Consider the following 27,609-nt stretch of genomic DNA (forward strand, 5'->3'; position numbering starts at 1 on the left):
CTTGCAGAACTCATAGTCCTGGCAGGGCTAAAGCCCTCACACGAGTCTGGCTTTGTGGCCCCTGTTCCTGTGAGCTGGGAAAACTTCAAAGTGAAACGGAAATCAAGAGCACAGACAGCCCTCTGTGATTTCTGTGCCCATTCAAGCTGCTTTACAGAGTAACCTAACACCTGTGGGGAGACTCAGAGACAGAGAGTTGAGGCGTGTGTGTGAATGAGAGATGGACGGGGAGGAAAAGGTGTTGGTGAGACTACACGCTGAAATGATCATATTTTGCTTTGGTGTTTTATGATTCTACGAGGTGCTTTGTTCCTAACGCAATAAAACCTTCACAGAAAATAAAAGTTGAAACATATTCGCTAGCATGACGGTGACATAAACACAAAGTCAAACATTCATGAATATCACGCAGGATGACCTTGGCTTGTCTTACAACAGACAGTGAAAGTGAGAAGAGGAGCAGCTAGAGATGTCAATCAGGTCTTGCACACAAAGACCACTCATCACCCACTAGAGAAACAACACACAAGTTCAAAACAGGAGGCCCAGTGATTAATAATAACTTCATTAGGCGCAAGCTGCTGTAGCCTGTCCTTCAGAGCACTTGAGGGAGGTCTTCTCATATGGCTTCCTGCATCAGATGAGTGCTATCTATTGATTATATTGTACTGGGCCTTTTTAATGGTGAAAAAAGTGGGCTATTTACAGCCTGGCTAAGTCTGCTCTTCCTGCTAATCTAATCCCCAAGCTACTCATGTGGTCATTCCTTCCAAGAAAGCTGAGAGCTCTGTGTAACTTTATACCTGCCTGCCCCTAAGGAGAGAGAGAGAGAGAGAGAGAGAGAGAGCAAGAGAGCAAAAAGAGAACATGAAGGAGAGGGAGGAAGAGGGTGAGTGGTGTAGATGGGGGGTGGGGTGGGAAGTAGAAAGAGGAGGGAGGATATGAGTTGAAATCACCTTTGGGTATCATCATCACAAACCCTCTTCTCTTAAACCAACCCTGTCTGCCCTCTGCTCACCCCTAACACCCGAGGTTAGTTCAGTTCTGCTCCATTAACTCAGCGGCTGTATCCGCATCTTCCTGTAAAGGCTGGCCGCATACATATACGTGACCGGCTATAGATGTTCATGAAGCTGAACGATGAACTCGACTCTTTGCACATGACTGTACATGACGATGCTGAAACATTAAGAGTGGACTGACAACACCTAAGACATGCAACGACATGAAATGCATTAAACATGTGCAGCACCCTTGCCTCCAAAAACAGGCAGACTCTTTACACTGCCTTTAATCGTGAAACAAAACACACACACACACACACACACACACACACACACACACACTATTCCCCCTCTGAAACAGACGCTTCGAACCCCTGTGACGCTACTGTTTCACTGTGTGCACTCACTCTCCACGCCCTCCGCCCCCCATCCCCTCTTTCTCCCTTTCTCTCTGAGGACTGGACTGCCTTTTGTTCGCAGGGCCCTGAAATCCAAGCCGTTTCGGCCGGTAACATCTTTCACTCTCCGGGCCCCACTGGAGCATTAGCTGCAACTTGATATGGGTCTTTTCAAAGCCTCATATTATTGGGTAAATATGGGTCACTTTGGACTGGCCCATTATGTCGCTTGGGGGGAGTGGGAAAAGACGAGTGCAGGTGATGAAGACAACTGAATGACATAGTATGACAGTGTGCGTGTCAGACTGCCATCGCCACAAGGAAATATGACAGGGGTTTTCCATTAGTATACACACTCAAAAGGAGTGATATATGTTTGTCTCTTCCTTCACTATAAACAATGTAGATGAATCGCTGTAATATTCATTTGGAATCAACAGCAGCATGTGTGCAAATGTGATTTTTTTTTTTATTGTATTCTCAAAAGCACAATAGAGGAAGTAGAAGAAGTGCTTGCATTATTTTTCAACCTCTACTCTTACCATGTGCTATTACCCTTATCTTTAAAAAAAAAAAAACCCATGTGCAGTTGGATCAAAACTGTTCAGCGCTAACAGCATTTTTCCACTCGGGTCTGGAACTCTGAATACCTGGGCAATGTCTCCTGCTAATGCTAATAACGGTCAGAGTTTTTCCTGACGGGACCCTGAAACTATTCCCCACTCCGGCTGCCTGGAAAACACAGCGCAGCCCCATCTCTAATTCAAAGTGAAAAGATAAGTGGCGTAATGTTCCGGCGGGTTCTGCGTGATTTCCAGCTGAGAATGTGTGGCTCCTCTTTGTGTTTGGATCGGCGATCCTGCTGCGGAACGGAGGGTGTTTGGGTTCTTCAGGGAAAATAGCTGTGAGGCTGGGACTCCAAAGGAAAAACAGCAGATATCACTCGGAGGTTCAGGCTGCTTTGGGCCTCTTGTCTAGACTCCATGTGTTGGCTGGAATTGGATTAAGAGGAGCTGTGGAAGCCCAAGCTTGATGGAAAAGAAAAGAGGCCTGTAATGCTACAATGGCTATTTCAGCAAGCAGACACTTAATCAACATACAAACCACAGAGCAGACGCAGAGGACAGTGGAGCAATCTGAATCAGTCTTAAACAACCCTTACTGTACAATTACTGTATGTGGTTTGGCTGCTTTTAAACAAAGACTTCACATTCCGGTTTACCATACAGCAAGTTCAAAGAAGCTAAACTGGATCCTTCAATGGGACAGAAAACATGAGGCAATATCTGAATCGATAGGAGTTTCTGAGAGAATCCATAAATTCTGAACTCAGGCTGCTTTTACATTTTTTTCTTCAAAGCACTGACCTGAGGCCCGGCCTCAGCTTGGCACCTGTCCGCTTTCACAGCACCCTCACTGATCCAGTGTCAGCATTTGTTTTTATTTTACAAAGGATGATGAGAGGCGCTTTGGATTCAGCTTGTCGTCAGCATGATTCATGACCCAAACAGGGTACGCTGACTTTCAGGCAGTTGGAAAGATAAACTCTGTATTCTGTTGAATCAACACTGGAAGGAAAAAATGACATCTTCAAAGATGAATCAATACAACCTACCCTACCTGAGACCGCTTCAAGGACTGAAGCCTCATTAGCTATGTTTATTAAAGCGAAGGAGCTGGTGGGTTGAGTGCAGTAAGAGTGCAGCTTACACAGGGCAGGCTATATCTGAACAGAGGCTGCCCCATACTACTGAAAGGCCAGTCATGAGGCTGCTGGATGGCTGTGTGAATGTCCGGAAGTCTTCCTTTAGCGCTCTGCTCCGGCAGCGGTTGAGGATTCCTGGCCTGGAAATGATGGGGGCTGGAGGAGGGAGGGGGGGGGTGCAGAGCCACACACCTGCCAGATGATTTGTCATTATAGAGGGGTCAGCACTCAGCTGTCACCCCCTAATCACCCATCCTACCCCTCAAGTCAACCCCCCTTCACCCCCCAAACTCCACTCCAGTCCTCCAAAAACACCCCCTGCATTCCTCAGGCAGCTCCGGTTTCACTCACAGCACTGCTCCCCATCTGCCCCTCCTTCCTACACTCTACCCTGAGAGAAAATGTACCCCTGTGAGAGACACAGCACACTGAGCGCATTGTGTGGATGTGCGATGTGTGCTTATGCCCCCATGTGTGTCTACACAATTCACGTGTGTGAATACATGTTTATTTAAGGGCAAAGCTGTTTCGATACCGACAGCAAACCGATAGAGCAGAATTTTACCAGTGAAGAACGTGTGAATTGGTCCAGGCTGCAGTCCAGAAACAAAACCCCCGCAGACAACCCAAACACAGAGGGCTCTCACAGGTATACTATATCTGTCAACAGCGGTCTTTCATCACCACGGATCAAAGGTCACACTCTTTTCCATTGAATGCAGCTTCCTCTGGGACGTGCGAGTGTGTGAGACAGATCCTCAGCCATTAGCCTACCCACTGTCCACCAGATTATCTCAAGTTGTACTGTGAGTGAATCTAAGGGGGGCTCAGTGCGGTTACATCATATCCTCACGAGCCTACAGACCCCTTATCCATTATCATGTGCCTTATCATCACCACCGACAGGCTCCGCATCCCTAAAGAGAGGAGGAGAGGGGAGGTGGGTATCGCTAACACTTAGTTAAGGGGAGAACATGTTTAGAGTGTTAACAGAAGCTTTGGGTGACACTTGACATTAACGCTTATAGAAATACATTCTCACGTGGCGTGACTGACAATCTGTAAGTTGTTCTCAAGAAGTCAGCTTCTTGGTATCAGTGATAATTATTAAGAGGTAAACTTGTTTTGTGTCTATGACAGACAGCATTGTAGAGATACCTAAGATAAAGGCCTATTGTGCCCAACTTCACTTCCTGGTCCAAGCGTCACCTGTCACTATTCATCCAGGGATGTCTTGTGACTTGGACCTGCACCTCTTTAGTCTAACCTGATGGGGGCAGTAGAGGCTGGCTGACTGGCTGTGCCACTAGCTTCACATATAACCACAGCAGCCCTGGGGCTTGGAGAGGCATCACACACCCCGCTAGCCACTTGATACAGAGAGCATCTTTCTTTCGTCTCCTGAGCTGCCACTTGATAACTCTGCCCCCTGGAGAGCTTAGAGGAAGAAGAAGGGGGGGAAACCAGACTGGAGAGGGAGGATAATGGCATGACATCAGTGTCATCGTTAACCAAATGGGGCCGTAAACAATGGAAGGACATATGCTGTTCAATGAATGGCTGCTAGCACAAGGCACACCCATACACACAGCAAAGGAGCCTTGACAGTTAGATGTAACATTTTGGGAATAGAGCACCGATACAGAGAGAAAGAATAGAGTTTTCCCAAGGGAGAGGGGGGTTCGCCTTCACAGGTATCAGTTACTGAAGCACCTCGAGCGATAGGGAGAGGCAAAGAGGATTTCAATTAGAGAGAAAGATGGGAAAGTAGCAAAGAAGGGGGGATGGAGGAAAGCAAAAAGGTTGGGAAAGATACAGCGGGGGGAGGGTGATAATTCATGCATCATAGTGGAGAAGTACCTCCTACCATGAGGTGTGCGTGGCAAGTCTCCACAGCCAAGCCCCACATGACGGGAGTTTGTTTTCTTTCTCTAGCTCTTAAGAGGGGAAAATGAGCCAGCTAATCCCCCTGTACATTGCCGGGCCCTTTGCCCCAGGGGTGAAGAGCAGAGGAGAGGCAGGGAGATCAGGTCTGTTAGTGTTTGTGTAAAAAACACACACTCCAACTGAGTGTCCACATAGTTATGAGTACCAACAGACTCAAAATCAAAGCATGCAACCCTGGACTGTGTGCGGTTGCTTTGCAAACCTCTACACAGATCAGTATGTGCTAAAATAGCCAGGAGACATCATCTCACCCTCCGTTGGGTTTTGACCCCGTCCCTTCTAGGCTATGACACAAATAAACCTGGAGGCAAGAAGCGGAGTTCCCTACCCGCTGGTGTCTCCTTCACTGACAGTGGCTTGGTTTCGCCCAGCCTGGGTTCATCTTGGGAGGAGACTGCTGGACTGTCTGGCACAGAGCCCACAGAGGGAAAACAATAATACTAAAAGCAGACCTCTTCAGATGACCAGAATACACACAATACAAATGTTTCTCCCGCTCGGTCATTCAGTAAAGCTCCCTCTGTTTCCGCCCGCTCTTTGGGTCAGAAATGACTCACCCACAAGTAAAAAGCCTCGAGTCGACTACAGTGTGTGCTTATTTTGACTCATACTTCAAGAGAAGATCAATATTTGCACAGATCTATGAGAGGGAAAACAATAGTGATCTGGCCTCCACCAGCTCTGTCTGTTAATGGTCTGTTTACTGAGGCAGACGGGATAATGGCCTGGGTGGGGGCTGGTGGAGAATCGGACAGTGGCCGCGCTCCACTCTGTTTCTGATCTAGTTAGTAACGAGGAGAGTAAGCACCTACAGTACAAGAAGCTGAGTATTAAAGCAAGGTGGTGGCTATATGCTGTGAATAAAGATGAGGCATTCAGTTGACATAGACAGGTTTGCAAGTCAAATAGCTGGACTTGAACCTCCTCACTTTCATAATGCCTGCACTCTCTTTTGGCTATGCAAATCTTAAATCTGTGAGCCCCACGGCTGCAGTCAAGCTTCTAGATCTAAACTATGGAAACACTTATATGGTCAAAGAAGCACTGCATTGAAGTCTATAGTTACTGGCCTTGCTGGATCTAATAACACAAGACACTGGCACAGGCAATGACTGTGTAGTGTGGAAGAATAGAGGATATCAGATATCTGAGAAACCAAGTTCAGCTTTAGGTCTTGGTTATGGTGGCAACCCCAAAGTATTTGAGGGAAAGCCCTACTGTTATGCAAGAGCCAAATAAACAATTTTCCCATAAATAGCACCATTTGGCAACGTCACTGAATATTTTAATTGGCTGAATGAGAGCAAAAATATGTGCTTTGAGACATTATCTAATAGTAGTAAAAGCAGATCAAAGACTACTGCTCTTGAGGGAGTTCATCTGAGGTCATGCTAACCGGCGCCTCAGTCTCCAGCTCATAACTTAAGCATCAAAGCTGTGTTTGTGTGAGAGAGAGTGCATGAGTGCATGACTATTTGAGGCCAAGAATACGAGACCCGTCTCTCCAAGGTGCCATCACTCTGCTCCAGTCAGTCTCAGCACTCTGACATCCCGGTGCTGCACCTCAGGTCCCCCGTGGTCAGTGACCTCTGATCCCTCCGCCCCCCAGCCCTTCTAGGCCCGTCAGGCCCATCAGATGGATATGTGCCCTGCAGGGATCAGAGGACCTGGGATACATGGAAAAGCTATTCATGCTCATTTTTCTAGAGATTCCTCTGGAGCGGCTGTTCTCTGCATATTGAGTGAGAAAGAAGAATATCATGGCTGACTTGCACTTTCATCACAGAGTGAGAGGGGAAAGCAGGGGAAGGAAAGAATGATTTGTATGCAATTTAAACCTCATATACTCTAATTTAGTGATGGCAGAAATGGATTCAAGAGTACTCTATGGACCATGTTTAGTGGTCCTGCTAACTCCCAGAGCCAAATCCGGGGTCACTGGTAGTGCTCTTGGCCAGCTAGGCCAGAGCTGGAAAGATGGAGAGCTCAGACCTGGAGTCAAGCCAACCAGGCAGGGAGAGGCTAGCAAAGCTGGCTGCCAGGAACTGAGGGTGCTGTGATGGCACCACTGACTATTCTGGATATCTCCCTCCCACCAAAGCACTTAACATGCAGTATAAGCCAACACACAAACAAACAAACAAACAGATACACACACCATTCACATAAACACGCAGACGCCAAGGGATGCTTGGAAAACTAAAGAACAGAGGCAAGAGGAGAGCATCACTCAGAGACCCATTAACCTCTGGCTCCCAACCAGAACAGTGAGCAGGCGTCCTTTAAGTACACGTTAAACATAGCTAGTGTATGTGTGTGTGTGCAAAGTGATTAATGTATTATTTCAATGTGTCCATGTGTATGTATATATGTCCATAAAAAGACTGAGCTATTTAAATAAAGACAGTTTCCAGTGGATGAAAACATGGTTGTCCTCTGTATTTATGAATGAAGGTCACAGAAAGTGACCCATCGGTATTTAACCCTTCAGCTAGTCACTAGTAGTCCGTATTGGTGAGAGAAAGTGCTCTGAGGAATACTTCCTCATGCAGAGAAATGCCTCCCCAGGAGAGGAGCTCCAGACTAAACACTCTACTCATTCAGCTGCTCCCCTTCACCCCACCGACAAGAGACGATGCTTGACAAGCGCTCCCAACAGAAAACCTCACTTTTTCCACCAATTATAGAAAGCAATGCGAGTGGGGGAGGAGGCAAAACTTCATAATATTATACACACTGGCATTTGGCTAAGAGCATTGAGCAACCTCTGTCAGAGAGAGATGGGCTAATTTCAGGGCGATCATGCCAACACAAACAACTGTTCTGGCTAGCGTTCATTGTCAGCACTTGAGGTTTGAGTCGAATTTTTCAACGCTCCGCAGCCAATTTCTCTTTCCCCTATTTTTCCCCCCATATGATTTGTCCTTGTCCAAGATCCCAGTCAGTCTTTCATCGCCTACGCAGTTCAAGCTTAAATAGTATTCTTATAGAGAACAAACTGAGACCCAGATGCTCATCTACACACACACACAAACGAAAACAAAAATAGAACGTATAGTTTTCTTTCAGGTTTTCAGTGTGTGTCTACATGAGCTCATGTGCCTAAATACAGACCTGTTTTAAGTATATTGCAGGCATTACTTCATTGATGCTGTGCATTTTTGATGTATGCAAGTGCTTGCGTTTAGGTTATGTCCATCAGCAGGCGCAGGGTCGGCGTGAGGAGGCGTGAGTTAAAACAGTTACCGCTTCGGTCTCTGTGTGCTGGGATTCATATCGCAGCCATGTCAACGTAAACATCATATGTTTCTGTTTGTGTCTCCAAAGCAGTATTTACTTCTACTTTGATTTTGTTTATTAAAGGCTTTTACTGTTCAACATAAAAGCAAGGAGCCATGGCAGGACATTTGGAGTACAGGCTGTAATGTTAAATTCATAGTCTACTCATAATTCTTACAGCTCACGCATGGTTATGGGTATGTGCCAGTCAATGAGATGGACAGCACTATTCTGCCATTATAGAAACCTCACACAGTCGGGGTCTTATCCTCTGTGGCAAATCATACGCACCTATGCACATCAGGGGAGGAGAATTCGGTTATGTATGTGTGTGTGTGTGTGTAAAGGGGGTTAGATGTTGAGGTGGAAGCTGAATGGGCACTTTTGGAGGCCCCTGTTGCCTGAACATGCAGCCTTTACTCTGCTCCAGTATTGAGGCAGCTGTCTTTAATATAAGAGCTCAGCTCAGCCCATATTTATTCAGGTACAGCTGACAGAGAGGGAGAGACAGTGAAAGAGGCGTGGCCCTTCTTTTTCCTGGCAGCCGTGCAGCACTCCTGCGGTTTTTTGGGGGGCAAAGGGACAAGGCGAAAAAGACACAGACACTGAGACAGAGGGAGAAGGCGAGCGGCACACAAGAAAAGAGGGAGTTGAAATGAAAAGGCATGGCTCCAGTCAGTCCTGTGTTGACTGGACATCCTGTGCAAGAGACAAGCCCCAGAGGCCCCTGGGGCCACCAGGGAGGGGGTGTGTGAACTGAACTCTCCAGTCTCACTTGATGGCTATGTCCAAGACAAATCACCAGTGGTGCTGCTGTCACCGTGGGCCTTGACCAAGACAAACAGCCGTGTTTTAAAATAAGTACCTGCCCCCTCACAGCCCCTTTCACCTCATCCACACTCAGGCACATCCATATCTCCTCACACGTTCAAGCATATTCCCTTCACAGGTCATAGGACTGGAGCTGTAGTCCAACGCTCTACACAGGGGACTCACTTTTCACTCTCTCAACGCTGTCTGCCTTCTCTCCTTTGCACACACACTTGTGAATATTTACCACATCACACACGTTCCATTGTGGTCAAAATGCTAGGACTGCAATAACGGGGGTGAGTGTGAGTGTGTATGACACAAAATGTACAGCAGGTTTAAGGGACACCGTCTGTATGCATGTGTTTGTGCGAGCTTGATCATCTATGTATATCTGAGCTTGCATGCACAAAACCTTGGCTGAATCACAAACTGCCAACTGCGCAGAAGTGTCAGCACTATTCCTTGCTTTTACTTAACAGCACATTGCATCTTGGGAGTTGTGGTTTGTCTGAAGGGGCCTGTCTGTGTCGCTGCCTGCGGCCTGCACCAGTGGGACTGGTGTTCCTCACTGAACTGAACCTCATTTATCTCTGTGGCAGAGCCCTTCTACTCCAGCATTGGTCCTCCTGGACCCCTGAACTGCTGACACTGCCCCCCCCCTTCCTCCCTCCTCTGAGCTCCAGCATGCGGCAAAAATTGTGAGATGTGTTTCATCTGCATATTGATCAGCCTGGCCAAAAGAAGTAGGACCTCAGCACTTCACTGAATACATAATGTAAATAAGTACCAGTTATTCTGCTTAAACTCTCCTGCAATCCTTTGAGGAAAACGTTTCACCTTAAGTAGGTGATTTTCCAGGTAATTAGGTAAATGTGATTGTACAACAAAAGTCAATGGCAACTTTTATCTGAAGAATAAAGAAGAGTAAACAAGAAATCTCTTACGCTAAACATGCTGACATTATGTTCAAATCCGCATATCTCAGCCAAATGAAGGTTATTGTCAGGGTAAAGCAGTGCTGAAAGTCGATGTGCTCGCCCAAAAAGAATATGACCCTGTTTTGCTCCTGTCACCCAATAAAAGCAGGCCGTTCTCGGTGTGTGGGCAGGCGTTAGTGCCAGCCAGTTGCAGTGCAGATGGCTGGGCGCTGTGCTGTCTGATGGATCGCTTACATTCGGTGAGGACTGGACCAATGGCGTCGTGGATTGATTGGCCCAAAGGGGCCGTCGGGGGAAAGCACTTCCTGTGTGTGTTAATGGACGCTCCTGCAGAGGCACTGTGGCGGCTTGTGGCAGGGTGATGGTTGTTACTCCCTCTCTCCCTCCCTCTCTCTCTTTTTCCCAGCCCTCTTCCTCCTGATTTGCTTTCACTCTCCCAGTTAAATTAGAGGAGAGTCAAGTGAGACGAGCCAGGCTTCCCCGGCAAACAGACTTTCTACTAGCTTTCTAACCTGACACCAAACCCTTTCAATACACTACTGTAGCTATGTGGAGAATTACACAACTAATTGACAACTAATCACTAAAAATATTTTTAAAGTAGTTTTACTAGAAAAGGACTAGAAATTGATATGTAGGTCCCTGGAAAGACCTTAATTATTTGGTACCAATTATAAGGAAAATTGATATAGTATACAGTTGGTATATTGCAGTTCAGCTGTATTTCTACATAACAGTTACTTAATGTTTATATGGAACAGTTCTTTCACAGAAATTTCCCTGGAAACCAACAGCTGCTTATAAACTTGACAGTCTCTATTGTTTCTATAGCCTACTTGGCACCAAATGACATGGTTAGAGAAGAACTGACAACCTGACAACTGTGCTCCTCTCAAGGTGAAATTAAAAGTCATAGTAAGTTAGTGTATGGATATGTGGACATCAGTGTGGACATGAGTGTGTAAATAAGATTGTACCCAAGTCTGCCCAGCTGCTCCAGCTCCGGCACTGGGGGTCCGTAGATTTCAACATGAAGGGGCTTGTAGTGGTACAGAACTTCCTCTATCTTGGGCACAGGCTGGAGAGACACCGTCTGACGCTAAAAAAACAAAAACAGAGACAACCTTTAACACAAGACAATAATATTCATTGTCTCAGTTTGCAACACTGCAACACTGGAAACCATGGCTTTGTCATAATCAGGATGACACAAACGGAAAAAACTATTTGGAAAAGGCTTAATGTCAATCAAACCGCAGCATTAACAACCACAAGTTCTTGACCGACTGGTTTGGAAATGGAGGTTTTGTCTGACAACTTTTTCACTTTTCCCCCAGGCACTGCTGGTTTAGTGGAGAAACCTAACTGGGACAATGACTGAGCATGTTTTTAGTGGTCAGCGCGCTCTTGGCAACTCAACAACTATTCCTGATGGAAATCTGATCAAGAAACAAACATAACATCATACAGGAGAACTGTGGTGGGGTTGATGAGGAAATGTATTTCCTGATAACAGAAAGTAAGTGTACTTTGGCTCAGAAATGACTATCTGCTATGTTAATGAAACCAGCAAAAGACAAATCAACTAACAACATAAACTTATATATGGTAGACTAGTGCGTAGGCAGCGCTTTGTTATAGTTACTTACATCGTCTTTCCAGGGATTCACCTAAAACAATGTCAATCAAAACCGGGTTGATCTGTACGTGACTGAAATTAGGAAAATGCTCAGGACTGTTAACTTATAAATGCAAAATTTTACACTGCTGGGTCTCCTACAGTCATAAGATCTGCAGTGTCAAGCACTGAAAACTGTAGTCTGATTTATAACTACCCCTTTCAATTACAAATTACTCAAAGTTGAGATTTCAGTCAGGCTACTCCACTTCCTAATGCTCTTGACCATGGTGATCGAGTAAGAAACATGATACTTCTTAAGGACACTGTAGAATTATTCGATTTGGGGCTCTGCCATCAAAGGGGAATTTCCACACAGCGTCAGACCGCTATGTTTTCACCAGCATTAAAGTAATGAGACTTAGAAGACGAGCCAGAGTCAGGAAACAAACCTGGAATTAAAAAGATGATGTCTAAACAAACACTGACTATTTTAGAGTGTAGCAAATGAACTTAAGAGACAAAGGAGAGATAAAAAAGATAGGGAGAGAGCAAAGAAAAGAGTAGTGGGGGAGTATAAACAACAGAACACAGAGGGGAGCTGATGAAAACCAAACTAAACGAGTAACATGTGCCCCGCGGCCTCAGACTGCCCGCCCTCACACATGCTTTGGCCCATGCGAGCGCACCCACGGGGAAATAAAGCAACCAAAGCTGAGCTGGAAGTTACAAAAGCACCAAGTGATGCACACTGAGACAGCAATGGATGCAGAGTTTCTTTGCCAAGCACAATATGGTGGTAATTGTCCTAACCAGGCCAACATGTAGGGACAGTTTCACAGACAAAACAATAACCACACACACACAGACACACAAAGAAAACTTGCAATACTATTATAATGTTATACATCATTAATATACAGTGTTCAATGTATTCCAGGATTTATTTTGTGATTGACTTTTTTTCCAAGCTTTTCCTTAAAATCTGTTTCAAGCCTCATTTTCAGAATGTCTTTTATTGCCTGGGTCCAGGCATTCAGATCAGCCCAGTCTATTGAGTTGACTGATTCTCTCAAGGAAATGTACTGTAATAACTCGACAATTCTGTCTGATATCAAGGACTTTCAACTACCTTAACAGAACAAGTCTGAACCTGTTACATTCAGCGGTGGTTCACACACGCAGGTGGTACTATACTGACACTAAAAGAGTGGGTTTTTCCAGCGAAGAAATAGTGAGAGTTGAAACACAAACAACACAAACATGTCTTTTGGCACCATTAACGTATGATTATTTAACTACCGTTGCTGGAATAACAGGTATTGATTCATTACCTTTTATATAATAAATCAGATCACATCTCTCAAGGTCTTGCTCCTTGACTGTAAGGAATACTGGAATCTGACATTTATCCATGTTTGGTCACCTACTGTATCATAATAAGAGAAAAACACCCAGCAAATTGTTCATATATGCATGCCAAGTTTTAAACACAATTGTTGGATTTTTCCCTTAAAAACACAAAAACACGAGAGACACGCTTCACTGTGGTTTTCATTCAACCTTTAACCCCAAGGTGCCAGTGATCCCCTATCCTGTCTCATCCATCCAACACAGTGGAGCCCCACCACAGGCTAATGAAACCCAGACCGAGCAACCCAAACTCAGTCACTCTCCCTCACTTTCACACTCCTTCAGTTTCTCCATCCATCTTCTTTCAGACTTTCAGCACCGTTTAACTCCCCTACTGTGCCAATCAAAGAGACGCACTCTGAGGTAGAAGCACAAGAAGAAAAGTCTACAACGGTGAAGTGGTAGAGAAAGAGAATGGCAGATTGGGAGTTGCAGATACCTAAGGGGCAGTAAATCAGATTTTTAGGTGACAGACAGAACAGAGCCAACCTCCAGTCAAGAGAAATTTCTGTTGCATTCCTCTGCAAAGGCACCTTGAAAACTGGCAGAGACACATCATCACGAGCAAACACAGAATAAGACATGCATACACGAGAGGAGGCTTTACTCTTCTGAATATATTTACAAATAATGTGTAAATGAAGCATTTGTAGTACTCCTAAACTGCTTTGATACAAGACAAGCTGTCCATCTAATGCAGAGCTGTGCCCTCTCAGACTTGCTCTGTCCTTCACCCCACCTAATAATAATGCTGAAACTTTCAATCATGAACTCATCACGTCCTATTAAAAGCTTGTGTGAATTACAACATATGAATGTTGTTTTCCAAATGCTTCGGTGAAAGAAAGCAACAGAAGGGGAGAGAGAGGGGACCCCCAGCCAGATCCAGCAGAGCAGAAATGGCTAAGGGACTAGGGGCCATTGGAACAACACCACTGAAAGAGCCAAGACAAACATCTGCTTTTAACATCACAGAGGCCCATCTTACTACCTACACAACATTATGTGCGCCCTCATGACACTTTCACGTTTGTTTCATAACTGGTATTAAAGACTCGTATAATACCCCTGTGACATTAAAATGAAACTCTGGGGGCCATCCATCTTAATAAAACCGCAGGGGAGGATGATTTGAGGAAATCACCATCACGCCTCTGGGAGAAGTCCTCCTTTTCCTGGTCTTGTGATCCTCGTACTTCTACCTCAGGTCCGTGATCTAGTAATACCAGCTTCAATTTCTTGGAGTGAAACCGTTTTAAAAGGTCAAGTAAAGCCGTCAATAGTGCCTGTCCTCGTGATGGTGGAGGGGACAGGTGTGCTGGCTTGGAAAACTGTTAAGCACTCTACGAATCTGGGGGGGGTTGAATTTGGCTCGAGATGTGCTGTCACGTTACTGTTTCTTAACTCTGCTGTTCATCTTCATAGTACCATCTGGGAAAGCAACATGGTTAACCCATCTGACAGAGTGATATGGCAGATATTCGTGTGACTTTTATGGGACAGGGGTATCATAAAAGTCACATTACTTTTAAGGTTTGAGAGGTCTGCCCCTGAGGCATAGCATTGACTGCACCCAAGTCTAAATTAAAAACGGGTCTTCGTCAGAGGTGCTCCTACATTTTGACAAAGTGTATTGACAAGCCTGATTTTTTCAATCACTTCTTAAAACTCACTTTTATAGATGTTTTTCTGCAACATTGTTAATTTTATTATCTGCAATGCTTTGAAGCATTAATTCTATGCTTTTGCCATTTGTACTTTTAATTTTTGTCAAAGATAGAAAGTTCTACTCAGTCAAGGAGGATGAATTTGATGTTCATAAGGCTAATCTACAGCTCAAATCATGGGTCACCACCAAGAATGCCACCAGAAACACGTGCTAACACACACACACACACACACACACACTGCACATCATCAGCACTCTTCAGTGCCCCCCATCTCTCCTGACTTCGCAGCTCAGCAGGACACATCAAGGTCGCTTGGAGACTAACATCTCCATCAGCACCTCCCCACTACATCCACAGACACACACACAAAAACCACATACACTCGCTTGGTTCCAGAGGGTTTGGGGACCCATAACTACCTCAAGCAGAGCTCCAGAGGCAGTGAGACCCTTGACACTAATGCACAAAGTGATAATAGGAACAATGATAAGGTAAACAGTGGTACAGGGGGATAAAATGAATAAGCCCAGTTAGAGGCCAGCCTAGTGCCATCCCTTCCTCAGCCCTCACTTCCACCTTCTGCCCTGGCACTGCCACTGCTTCTGTATGGATAAAGAGCTTTGGGCTGCCCACTGAGCAGCAAGTAGCAAGTGTAAAAGCTGCTGCCCACACAGTGCCTCCCCTCGCCTTACAAGTTTAAATATAACTGCCTGACCAGTGGCAGCTGCCCCAGCGCAAAGCCCCTAAAGCTGACAACTCCTTTTTCTGTAGGGTTGGGCCGGCCTGTCCGTGGGCAAGGGTTGCTGAGGCCAACCTAAACAGGGCCAAGCCAGGGGCAAGGGAAGAGGTGTGAATGCCCACGTGCTGGTGCCAATCAGGGCTGACGGTTCTCTTTACCCCCTGAGCTGACCCCCTCTCCCAAGTCCCTGCAGCTATCGAAATACATGCCAGCAATCCAATAAAAAGGAAAAAAAGGCCAAAGTGCAAAAGGGTTCCACATAAAATCCACCATCATTAGTTTATGAATGCTTTATCCAGCAAACGTCACAAACAATAACACATTTATATATATAAATGACAACACAAATATCTGTGCCTGTTACTATTTGTCACAAGAGTGTGAATAAAGAAAATGAAAATAACACTAAAGATAGTGAAAGAGTTAGTGGGGGTTGGGGGAATATGTAGCGTCAACCTCCAAGGCGAAACAGGTTAGGCCAGTCTTCCAGAATAAAGTAAAGCAGAGCATGTCTACCGACCAGAGGTCACTATAGAGGACAACTTAACCAAGTAAATCAGGCCTGAGCAAACAAGTTCACAGCATGAGTGTGTGAGTGTGTGTACTTATATTAGTGTTTTCTATGGTAGTCAAATTCCACTGCCTAAGTGTAGAATGGAATAAAGCCAGAGAGAACCCAGGGGTTATTTCAGCTAGCTACACATCTATGTTTAGGGATAAACTTTCCACCCACATTTGTCTGAGTGAGCTGCACTTTGTTTATGTGCGTGTGTGCCTCCTGCTTTCATTAGGTGCCCATGCCGGCCTCGTCAGGTATGTCAGCTGCTACTGCCGCCTATGAGGAGTGGATTGGGCTCCAGCAGTGCTGGAACCTTGGACCTTTCATTTAAGATGGCGCTGAAAGCTGCTTCAAGGTGGAGAGATTCCCCATCGGTCAACAGCTTTCAGGAATGGGACCCTGCAGCAGCTGAGGACAATCCCCAACGTCACACATACACTCTCTGACAAGAAAACACAATAACTTACAAACAAAGCAATCAGGATTAAACACTGTCAAAAACTAAAAAGACTCAATTACTCATGGAATGATTAGACCAAAAATAATTCAACTCATGTCGTTTTGCTCTGAGCAGGTGCCATGACACAGTGCCATCAGGCTTGGCACTGGGGCTGGTCTTATGTGTCAGACAACAACAAGCAACCTGTTTAAACAGTGAATAGTTGCCTCCCTCCCTCACTCACAGAGAGTCTCTTTTGATATTGGCGGTCGCTTTTTTTAGAAAGACACTTTATTCTTCAAAGGATGTTTACTCAGACTGGGTAAAGGGAGTGTGCGTCTATGTGTGTGTGCACGCACCCGCACACGGGTATGTGTGTCTTGGTTCAATAGAATGCCTACAAAGTGAAGGATTAGTGAGTGATTCCAGACCATTCCTGAGGCAAGACCAGGCCCATCCCACCTCACATCACACCTGGACCGAGACTACTTTCCCTCAGGATCGGCTAGCTTCCTCAAGCATCCATTCAACAACACGCAACGAGAATAATCAGGATCAGGGCTGGAGTCCCCTTCACCAACTCCGGAAAATCACCCAGGCAGAGCAGTGCCAGAATGGCTGAGATGTCCCCTTGCATGTTCCCAGTAAACAACATGACACAAGTAGATGTGACATTAGATCACTCTTTAAATAAAGACTACAGTCATTGGGAAGCTGAAGAAGAATTGGCATCCTCACGTTCCATGGATTGGACGGCTCAAAGATAGGCAGATATGTCATTCCACCAGTGACGGCTCACCTTGGCCTGGGGTGAAGCAGCTGGCTGAAGTGCTGGTGGGGTGGGTGGTGGTGGGAGTGGGTGAGTGGGGGGGAGGGTGTTAGGAACACAATGAATTTCTGCCTCCATGACTGGCGAACTTACACATCACCAAAAACATCCACATGAAAAAACAAAGGGTCATGAATCTACCCCTTGTCCATTCATCACTGTCACAGTCTGTTTTTCCTTTATGTACATCCTTTGCAACAAAGTACGGATACTGGGGCTTCTACTAATGCTTTTTCAGTGTCCATTAATCTTTTCTTTTAACATAGTAGTCTATTATTTGTTTAGTGAAAACTGTCCATCACAATTACCTAAAGCCCAAAGTCACATTGTCAAATAGTTTGTTCTGACAGTAACAGTAAAAAACCTTAAGATAACCCGTTTTCAATGATAAAAAAAGGATCAGAACCTCACAAGAGAAGCTGCAACCAGTTAATGTCTGGCATTTTTTCTGATTAATGACTTAAACATACAAGATAACATTTCTGTTTCTAGTGGTCTCTCTCACATTAAAACAATAACAGACGTAGTTTGATGATGTTGTGAAAGAGCGTTGGATCATGGGAGTTGTTGTATTCATTGTTAAAAACGACAATTGGGGGCGCCAAATTGGTAGGTAGACCTGGTAGAGCTGGCGCCATGTACTAAGGCTGAGTCCTCGCTGCAGCGGCCCAGGGTTCGATTCCAACCTGTGGCTCTTTGCTGCGTGTCATCCCAGCTCTCTTTCCCCCTTCCCTGTCTATCTTCAGCTGTCACTATTGATTAAAGGCAATAATTCCACAATTGCCGATGAAAATCTATCTGACGTGACTCGGGCAGGAAACATGTTCACGGACAAGGTAAATTAAAGTTTTATTCATGTTATGTCCAGTCACGTTTGCCGACTTCCTTTCACTCTTCCCCATGTTACCAAGAAGTTACAGCAACTAGAGGCAAGTTAGGAAAGTACCGTGCCTGAAGTATGGATTTCTGTGTTTGAACATTGTTGGAATCATTTGGGATGATGTAAGTACACAACTTCTAGATTTTTATGATATTTGAATGTGGAAACGTTACATATTATATGCTAAAATGAATGACTATCAAAATAGTACTTTTTCTGTTGAATGACAAATCAATTAATGACTAAACATTTTAGCAGTAACTACTACCCCTGTCACTGCACAGGAGTAGATATCAACCTAAATGTGAATAAAAGCTTATTGTGGAAATGTGGCACAGCTTTAGAAATGTGTTTTTACATTTGTCTCCCCTAATTTCTGCTGAAGAAAAACTAAAACCCTGCTTGGAACAAGGGACCACAACCTAGCAGATAAATGAATTCCAGCAATCTGCAGGAATCCACCGCTCTGTGCTGAAACCCCACCAAGTCAAACAGAAGTCATTCTTATGGACTCTGAGGTGAAGGGAAATCCAAACCCACACGTTCCCCTGACTCAAGTCTCTCAGTCCAAAACACAGCAGATGCATGGTGAGACCTCTGCTCCACCAACAGGAGCTCAGAGATGGGAGGATGAAGAGAAATGGGAAGAAAGAAGCGAGGAAAAACAGCCACAAAAGAAGCCAAGACCAACATAATCATGCTGTTTCTCTCTCCATCAGCAAGTTTAACTTCATGTTGTATATCACGGGGGTGAGAGTCAGAGTACCACATCCTCCATTTGGATCAGTTCAATGCTTTTCCACTGGTGGTGGATGAGCCAGTTGTGTCTTTAATGAGTAAATTAATGTTTTTGTAAAGTCTCTGATTATCACTTTCACCAAGATCTTTTAGCTATGCCAGTGGAAAACACATTTAAATGGGCAGGATAGGCAAACAGAGATTGGACAGGAGTTGGGTTATAACCCGGGTGTGTCATATCTCCACCTTGAGTGTAGGTGAGTACTAAGCAGATATCTCTCCCACGCACCACTGAACTGTGGGAAGACAACCATGCCTCATGAGGGTTGCTGGGGATGGGGTTGGGGTGATGACACAGCCTATCTCATCACAGTAAAATGAAAATAAACTACTGAAAACCTGAACGAAAGCCAAATGGAAGGTCTCTCCAGACATGGTGAGCACAAAGCTGTGAGCTCAGAGTGGCCAGAGCCCTGAGCCCACATGCTCTCTCTGTGGGTCCCACTATTCGCATAGAGGAATGTGATGACATGACTGAAGGGGTGAGGGCCTGTTCCCACACTGAAGAAGCACCAGGCACAGAGAAACAACATCCCTTTGAAGGGCTGGACTGTTGTCAACAAGCACTCCACATGAAGTTCAAATCAGCACTGAACTACAATCCTACCAAGGACTGATCAGATGTACCTTTCCATCAGAGGACAGAGGTACACAACCATGTGACCTTAACCTGCATGGGGTTACATATATCTTCTTCAAGCTCTCCTGTTACACTGCGAGCTTTCATTTGAAGCAGCCCCGTGATTCATTTGAATAAGGCCACTTGGTGATACCTATGCAGAGGAATCCTGCAAAAACAATTATTTACCTGGCCCAGTTTTTGTACATTCCTGGGAGATTACTACGTAATGTGAACTATGTATTTTTTACCTTTTACCTCACAAATACTGCTCCAAAAAATAAAATAATTAATTAAAGGATAAAATGTAATTTATTTAAATATTTTTCATAATATTACACACCCACATGCAGTGTTTTGGCATCTTATACACCTTCAAACTGGATCTTTTACTTCAGCTGGACTTCCTGATTGTAATTAATTGTCTCAGCATTACCTGAAACACAGCTCCTTGCATGTTTTGAATGTAGAGTGGTTGTCAGTGTGAACGGCCAGTCAGACTGCCATTCATCCCTGTTCTCTATGATGAATCTTTAACAAGTCATTAGTATAATTAACAAATTGACACATTGAGGAAAATCGCTCAGAAAATGCCCTACTTTGATGTGAGCTAGTCTAGTGGCAAAGAGAGAAAATAACTGTCCATTTGGAGCTGAGTATGTAAATTACCGGCTTGAACACACCCACAAGCATCAGGCTTGAGAAAGGCAAGAGAGCCTGTCACTTTGAATTTGTATATATGAACCGGGGTTAAAAAGCTAATATGCCTAAAGTGGTGCACTCACCATATGGATTCCAGTCGAAAACAGATTTGTAGGTTTGACTGCCTGTTTCTGCTGCTCTATCTGGGTCTCCAGCTGGGCAGCACGGACCTTGTGTTGGGCAAGCAAGATGGTTGCAGGAAGTTGAGACTGCTCCTGGAGAAACAAATGGGATTTGGGATGTTATCAGAATGTTAATGTTAGGTGTGTGTGTCATACATGCAACAAAGTGCTTCATTAAGAACTTTTATGCTCAGTACAAACAGCTGACACCTGTACATATTGAGGCCTTTTCCCTTTGTGACTGTTATATGTTAAGAAAAGATGAGGACACCCACCGACCCAGACATCACTGTCTAACCAGATAACCATCAGCATAGGGTGCTTTCAGGCTAGCAGCCACATTATTGATGCAAGCCATATTAACAAAACTGTGGCACTGCAAGGGACGCTGCTTCAAGTGCACTGCGCCGCCTTCACCTCCATTAAATGCAAGGTCGGACGTTTCAATTTCTCCAGTGGAGTGTTGCCAAGCACAGAGGTCTAAGAACACAAGCCTGGACACGTTGTGCATTGAAGAGGTAGGACATTTTTGATAGGGTGGACAGAAAGGGTAGGACAGACTAGAGGTGTCTTAACATTTAACAATAAACCAAAAGCGATTTAATGGCTTCCAACACTAATTATTCCTGGTCAAACTGCAGAAATGTAATGTGTAATGTACTTTCACTTATGTGACTTATTTTGAAAAGGCACTTGGTCTGTGAATTTACTTGCTTTATTCGGATGGCATCACATAGTTAACAAATAATAAATTCAAGATAGACATACATATACAGATATACCGCACATGAATAATGTAAATTCAGTGTTTATATTAGATAAGAACAATAATCAAGATATGTGTTATAAGTTCTCAGTGATGTATTTTATTGATTAGTTACCCACTACTTCAGTAAACAGTAACAAAGAATCAAAATGTATGAGTTGGTGTATGTTTGGGCGCAAATAACAGTGAGCTTTCTGACCACAGGGATGTACAGATGTCAGCGCTCAGGACAGTTCCCTAAGGGGGGGTGGGAGTTGATCTCATCTGCCTACAGTCAACAGGCCCTGTGCCTTAAACAAACAAACACACAGCTTAGCCTGCTATCTGCGATGGTCCTTCAGCAGCCCGCTCTGCAGGAACAATCACTCCAAAGCCCGCAGCTCAACACAATGGAGCCAAGAGGCTTTGGAATCACAGAATGAGAACAATGCAGCCAGTAGCACAATGCCTGGTAATAAGCTCTTAATGATCTCACAGCCATGAACCCTCAGGCGGAGGGTGTGTGTGTGTGAGTGTGTGTGTGTGTCAGACATGGAACATCTGTCATAATGTCACTGCTTTTTACTTCACTAGATGGCAGAAATAAACATACATGCAACATGTGTGTTTCTCACCAGTTCATCCAGGAGAGCCTGTTTGTTCTTCCTCTTGGCCTGTAGCTGCCTCTGCTCCTCCTGCAGCACATCCAGTCTCCGCTGCTCATTGCCCTGCTGCTCCAGCAACAGCAGCTCCTCTAGCTCCTCCTGCTCTCGCGTCTGACGTGTTCGGGGAAAGAGAACAGGAATGTTGCAAAAACTCACATTGCATCTTTGACCACAAGGCTGAATCTTCACCAGCCCTAGTGATGCCATAATGTACTTCTCCTTACAGTCTGACTTCTCAGAGGAGGGTAGTAAGCCATAAGAAAAGCTTCATCCAGTTAGCACCAAATTATCATTATTAATGAAGATATTATGTATGTGAGGGAAAATACGTACAAGTTTAGCCTTATTCCTCTGGATGATATCTCTGTTTTCCCTCTGGTATTGTTCCATCCTCAGCTTGGTGTTCTCCACATCAATGTTGTTTGTCAGGTTATACACTACATGGAGGAGACGCAATCCATTGTTAGGTGCCAATATGTTCCATCAGAAGCTTGTCAAATGGTCGAATAGATTCGGACACCCCCTCCCCCCACACCTTTCCGATGTCGGGTTGGGGGGCTGTGTCAGATCATTTCTGTAACTTTTTTTCCAAAACCAACAATCTGACATTGACACTGACTTTACTCAGGCCAGCTGTGTGGAGATGAGAAAGGAGCAAGGAATTTAACTTCTCTCTCATCTCTCTTTCTTGAACTATTTCTGTCACTTTTCATGACAACACTATGAACAACCCATTGTTCGACCTAGTTCTGACAGAGTATACCTCGGCCAGAACCCAACAGACCCTTTTGTGGGTCCATGCCTATGTCATATGTTGTGAAGACAAGCACTTTTCAAACCCATGATTCTAATATTTTCCATTTTAGTCAAGATCCAAAGAGTTCCAGAGATAACAAATATATGTCTAGAAGAATTACAGAAAAGGTGTATAAATGGATAATCAAGGCATGTAGGATTTTCCATTTGATGGCATCTGGTAATTCAATATTCTCTCAGTTTAAGGGAGATGCTGTAGAATTTCATTGACACACTGGAATGAGCGAATACAAAAATACTTATATGCTGTGGAAAAAAGTTAAACTTCAAGGCTGCTTAAGGGGGAATTTATGGACAAATTTTGAGGGTTTAAAAGGTTAAAAGACCACTGGTGCAAATTCCAAGCCCCAAACCTATGACCTAGACCACAGGAGCTGTTTTGCCTTCTGTTAAGGGCTAAAAGCCATTATAGTGTGTATTATAGGAACTGGATACTTGACATTTTCTTTCTGGCCCTGTCCTCTATGTCCCACTTAGCACATAGACATTACATTGTGATGATGCCACAAACACAAAAAATAGCTTTTCTAAGCTTTGGGAACATTTTTGCAAATACATAAGAACACAAGGTTATTTATTGTTTTTACAACATAGTAGTTCCCTTAATGCTACTTTTGAAAACAAAAACTATATACACAAAATGATATACAGTAAAATTGAGTGGAAGTGGAAAAAAGGCACAAAAAAAAACTATTTTACATGATGGAGAGCTAAGGGTGAATTAAGCAGCCTCACAGCCTGAGGGAAGAAGCTGTTCTTAAGTCTGGTGGTACGGCAGCGGAAGCTTCTGTACCTCTTTCCAGATGGCAGCAGAGCGAACAGGCTGTGGCTGGGGTGGGTGCTGTCTTTAAGTATCCTTTAGGCTTTGCGCAAGAACCTCAGGGTGGATCATTGGTGGATGAGTACCAATGATCTTTTTAAACCCTTGTGGTTTAAAAATATATAATACAAAGAGTAATAAAAAAGACAAAAAATAAATGTTTTTGGGGCCGTAGTGGAGTTGCAGCAGCAACAGTCGGTCACTGGGACAAAGAAGCAGTGAGGTAGACTGGCCACACCATATCCAGCTTAAAGTCCACATTTGGTTGCCAGTCAAGATGTGTTAGCATTGGCAGAGCTATTCCCTGATCCATGCCCCTGGCTTGCACTAATGCCTGTAAAACCTGTCCAGCCAGAAAATCATTACATCAGTAAGCATCCCTTTTTGTCCTCCGTTTCAGCCTGAAGCCTCCAAGTCTACCCATAGGTGCTCCTACCTATGTCTTCCACTTGCTCCAGGTAGTCGTTATATTCTCTCAGGCCGGAGAAGTCAACATCTCTCTTGTTGTATCTGCATAGAAAGAACAGATGTGGTGATAGAAATAGTAAAACTTGATGAAAGCAAATATGCACTGGCATTAATAGCCTCCATTAAAACAACCATTTTATAATACCATTGTCTGCATACTGCCTAATAGACACACATTAGATGTCAATTAAGGGGCTATTAAAGAACAGATGAGAGGGAAAGAGAGAAGGCGGGGAAGGGCTGAGAAGTAAAAACCTGGCAGGGAAAGAGCCTTCCCGTTTGAGCCCCCCCTGGGGAAATTCATTGTCTACAAAACAAACAGTGTAATGAGTAAGACAAAGGTGGCTTAAGAAGTGGGAGGAGGCATGAGATGACACATAAACACACAGAGCCACACCCCTCACCCTCCCAGTCTCCCCTCACTCACATCTTCAGCACCTTCTTACGAATCTCCACCTCCTTATCTACGGTCGGGTCTTCGAAGAGCTGCACTCGGAAGTTGCTCTTCCTCAGGGGTGTGTCGCACTGCACGCAGTTACCTGAGCCACGCACAAACAGCATGTCCACACAGTTTTCGCATCTGTGTGGGAGAGGAGACAACAACACAGAAAATACTATCAAGCTGAGTTGAGTGTTTCCAAAGGTGACCCTCCCAGGCAGGCTTCAGAGTTCACTGTGAGCATGTGTGGGCATATGTGGTTGCTGAAATACAATTTTCCTCACAGTAAAGCAAATTTGTGTTTTTTTCTATGCCTGTAAGTTGTCATTGGTGTAGTGGGTGATAATGGGGCATATGAATATTTCCTCTAAGTGCTCAAAGATGGCTGGAATTATGATTGGAATGTCGATTAGGCTGCCTCCAACTCTCAGACAAGAGGAAATTAGTCTGACACCCCATCAGTGGAGTGTCTGTCTGCACTGGAAAAACATTTGCCTTATTGTTATTTCAACAGACCTCAGTCATTCTGCCACGTTGCATAATATGATAAAATCCAGCTCACTAACTCAATGTGTGGTCCATCAAAATTTTTTATTATTGTTATTGTTAAGAATTTTAAGATGAATTGTCATTTGTGCTTAAGGATTTCATTTAAATTTAACATTTAGAAAAGCATCAGCATGTCGACATCCAACCTTTCTCCCTTTTTCTGCCAGAAAGATTAAGCCACATTTATAAATACTGTGGAAATCTAGGCAGTTATTGATCAAAATATCTACTGTAAATCTGTTTAATGGACATGATTACTTTCCAAGACAAAATATGTAGCAGGACAGCACAGTCATGATGAGTTTTTCAGACGGCCTTTGGTTCCTAATATAAGCGCCTATGAATCGCAATTCTCTTCAGTAAAGAGCACGCCTCTCGACTCATGACCAATTCTGAACAAAAAGGCAGCGACACTCTTCAGATAATGTTTCAGGTAAAACCCAGGTTCAAACAGGAAAGTTAACTGCATGCAACATCGCGACATGACTCCATGGCAACTAGCAGACCTGCCTAAGGACACAACCCTGAGCTTAGCCATCAATCACACCTTTATGCAGGTAGGCGTTTACTCATCAGTCACACTCAAGTGAGGAATAGACAGTGAAGACAATGGGAATGTTCCTAAATCTCCCCTGATGGGGTGGAGGGCCTGGATAAACGTTTGCACAGTACACTCTTTTAATTAAGTCTCTGCGGAGCTTTATTTCCACAGGAATTCACCTTCCTGCTCGTGACCACCGTCACAAAAATGGACATCTGGTTTCCAAATGTCACTATCTGCTGTTGAGCACTGACAGTTTTCATAATAGAACACAGCAAATTTGATGAGAAAAAGCCTTATTTTTTACCATATGTCATTGATGGTATGGTTGAGTCATTTATTTCCAAAGTCAAGGCCTGGGCTTGAGACACTGGTGCCTAGACGAAAGCTCTCTGGGGGATGGAGCCTATTAGAACAATCATGACGGAGTCATCATGCAAGAAATTTTGCTTCATCAGCAGCACTCAAAACAAAAAAGCAGTTAAAGGAGAAACTGCAGAGCCATGGAGTTTGGCTGTTTACGCCTAGCGTCTTAGATATGGGTCAAACAAGCTCAACCTGCCAAGCTTTCACACCCATACAACAAACAGAACTTTGATGAAGCATCACAGGGGACTAGCATGTCAGTTCAGCTTGGCTTAGATGAAGCCACAAAATAAAAATGAAAGCTGAACAACAGACGGAGACATCTGCCTTGTCCAGTTGGTGCTTCAGAGCACGAAGAGCCCCTGCTCAAGTGCACCCTGGAAGAGGCAGATGTTCAGGCCTGTGGCCCCAGGCTACAGGAGATGTATAGGCCTGGCCATATGGAGGTAGATGGAGGGATTCAGCTTGTTTCCACAGGCCCACAAAGAGCCCATTCATCAACACAGGGCGAGTAGTGGGGCGTAGCTTGCCCCCTGCCCCATAAATGGACCACACAACAGAACTCTCTAAAGGGGAAATCCTGTGTAACTCTAGAGCAAAAGAGGTGAACGTCTAAGAGGGAGGGAGGAGACTTTCGGAGTCAATTGGCCATCTTTCTTCTGAAATGTGCGTTATTTAAGTGACAGATTTCGGATTGTGTGCCTGTTGCAATTTGTAATCAAAGGGGTAGCCAAGGCTACGCTGTATTGCTATAAGTGAGCCGACAGACCTCTAGCAGCTTGCTATCTCTGTGTCTCTGGGCTGTTGTCACTGACTGAGTACTCCTGACTCCTCCCTCTCTCACCTGTCCTGCTCAGAGCTCCAGGCTCCTATCTTTCCCATCTGCAGCTGTCAGCAGGTCAAAGAAGGGGGTGGTAAGTGGAGGGTAAACAGGGTCCTGGCTCAGCAAAGAGGCCTCCACACCACCGCCACCCCCCACCGCCCTTTGGTGACATTGCCTGCATCTTCGCCTTCTTGTACATGAAAAAGCAAAAACAAAACAGCACTGTAAACAGACAGGAGCTGGATTCACTTGTTTCTGCCACAAAGCTGACGATCTTCACAGAGCAATGACTGAGTCCAGACAGAGCAGAGCTGGCTTTGTGTCAAATTTAAACCTGCTATGACACTCTGTCCTGCCTTGTGACCTACAGTACCTGCAGCAGCACAGTCAAACTGCTGAGGCCAAGGGGTATGATTGCTTACACAGGAAGATAGTATAGGCTGGTGTGATCTCAAAATAATATAGCTTAGATTTGGTGTAGCAAAAAGGGCAAAACACAGGTCCCAAAGTTTATACTGTATATATGGAAAATATGTTTCACAAAATAAAAACAGGGATCTGAAAAATGTAATGATATTATGGAGGAATACTGTACGGTCTGAATCAAAATCTAGTGGAACAGAAGCCCTGAGCATGGATCCATTAGCAGCAAAGGCAACAAACCTTTGGGCTCGCTAATTGGCTGTCTTTTACAGCACTGCCCCATAAAACTTGGAGTTGACTTCTTTCTTAAATGAAAAGTTCAACATTTTGGCAAATATGCTTATTAGCATCTTGCCGAGACTTAGAAGAGAAGATCTACGCCACTTTTATGTCTGTCTGTTATATATAAAGCTACAGCCAGGAGGTGGTGAGCTTCGCCTGGCATACAGACTGGAAATAGGGGGAGACAGACAGACAGACAG

The 27,609-nt window shown here is 44.6% G+C and overlaps 1 protein-coding gene across 1 annotated transcript in view; it reads right to left on the reverse strand.

The window, feature by feature from the left end:
- Positions 1-27,609, reverse strand: part of mnat1 (MNAT1 component of CDK activating kinase) — a 33,443-nt gene that overhangs the window by 1,022 nt on the left and 4,812 nt on the right. Inside the window, exons 3-8 of the mRNA XM_035673814.1 lie at positions 24,414-24,566; positions 23,955-24,028; positions 22,216-22,319; positions 21,853-21,993; positions 20,434-20,565; positions 11,062-11,183 (exon numbers count right to left, since the gene is read on the reverse strand). Of these exons, the coding sequence (XP_035529707.1) occupies positions 11,062-11,183; positions 20,434-20,565; positions 21,853-21,993; positions 22,216-22,319; positions 23,955-24,028; positions 24,414-24,566 (726 nt within the window). The remainder of the gene's footprint in view (positions 1-11,061; positions 11,184-20,433; positions 20,566-21,852; positions 21,994-22,215; positions 22,320-23,954; positions 24,029-24,413; positions 24,567-27,609) is intronic.

The sequence above is a fragment of the Morone saxatilis genome, unplaced genomic scaffold, assembly GCF_004916995.1.
Source record: "Morone saxatilis isolate NCDOM2014 unplaced genomic scaffold, NCSU_SB_2.0 Contig3, whole genome shotgun sequence".
NCBI classification, from domain to species: Eukaryota; Metazoa; Chordata; class Actinopteri; family Moronidae; genus Morone; species Morone saxatilis.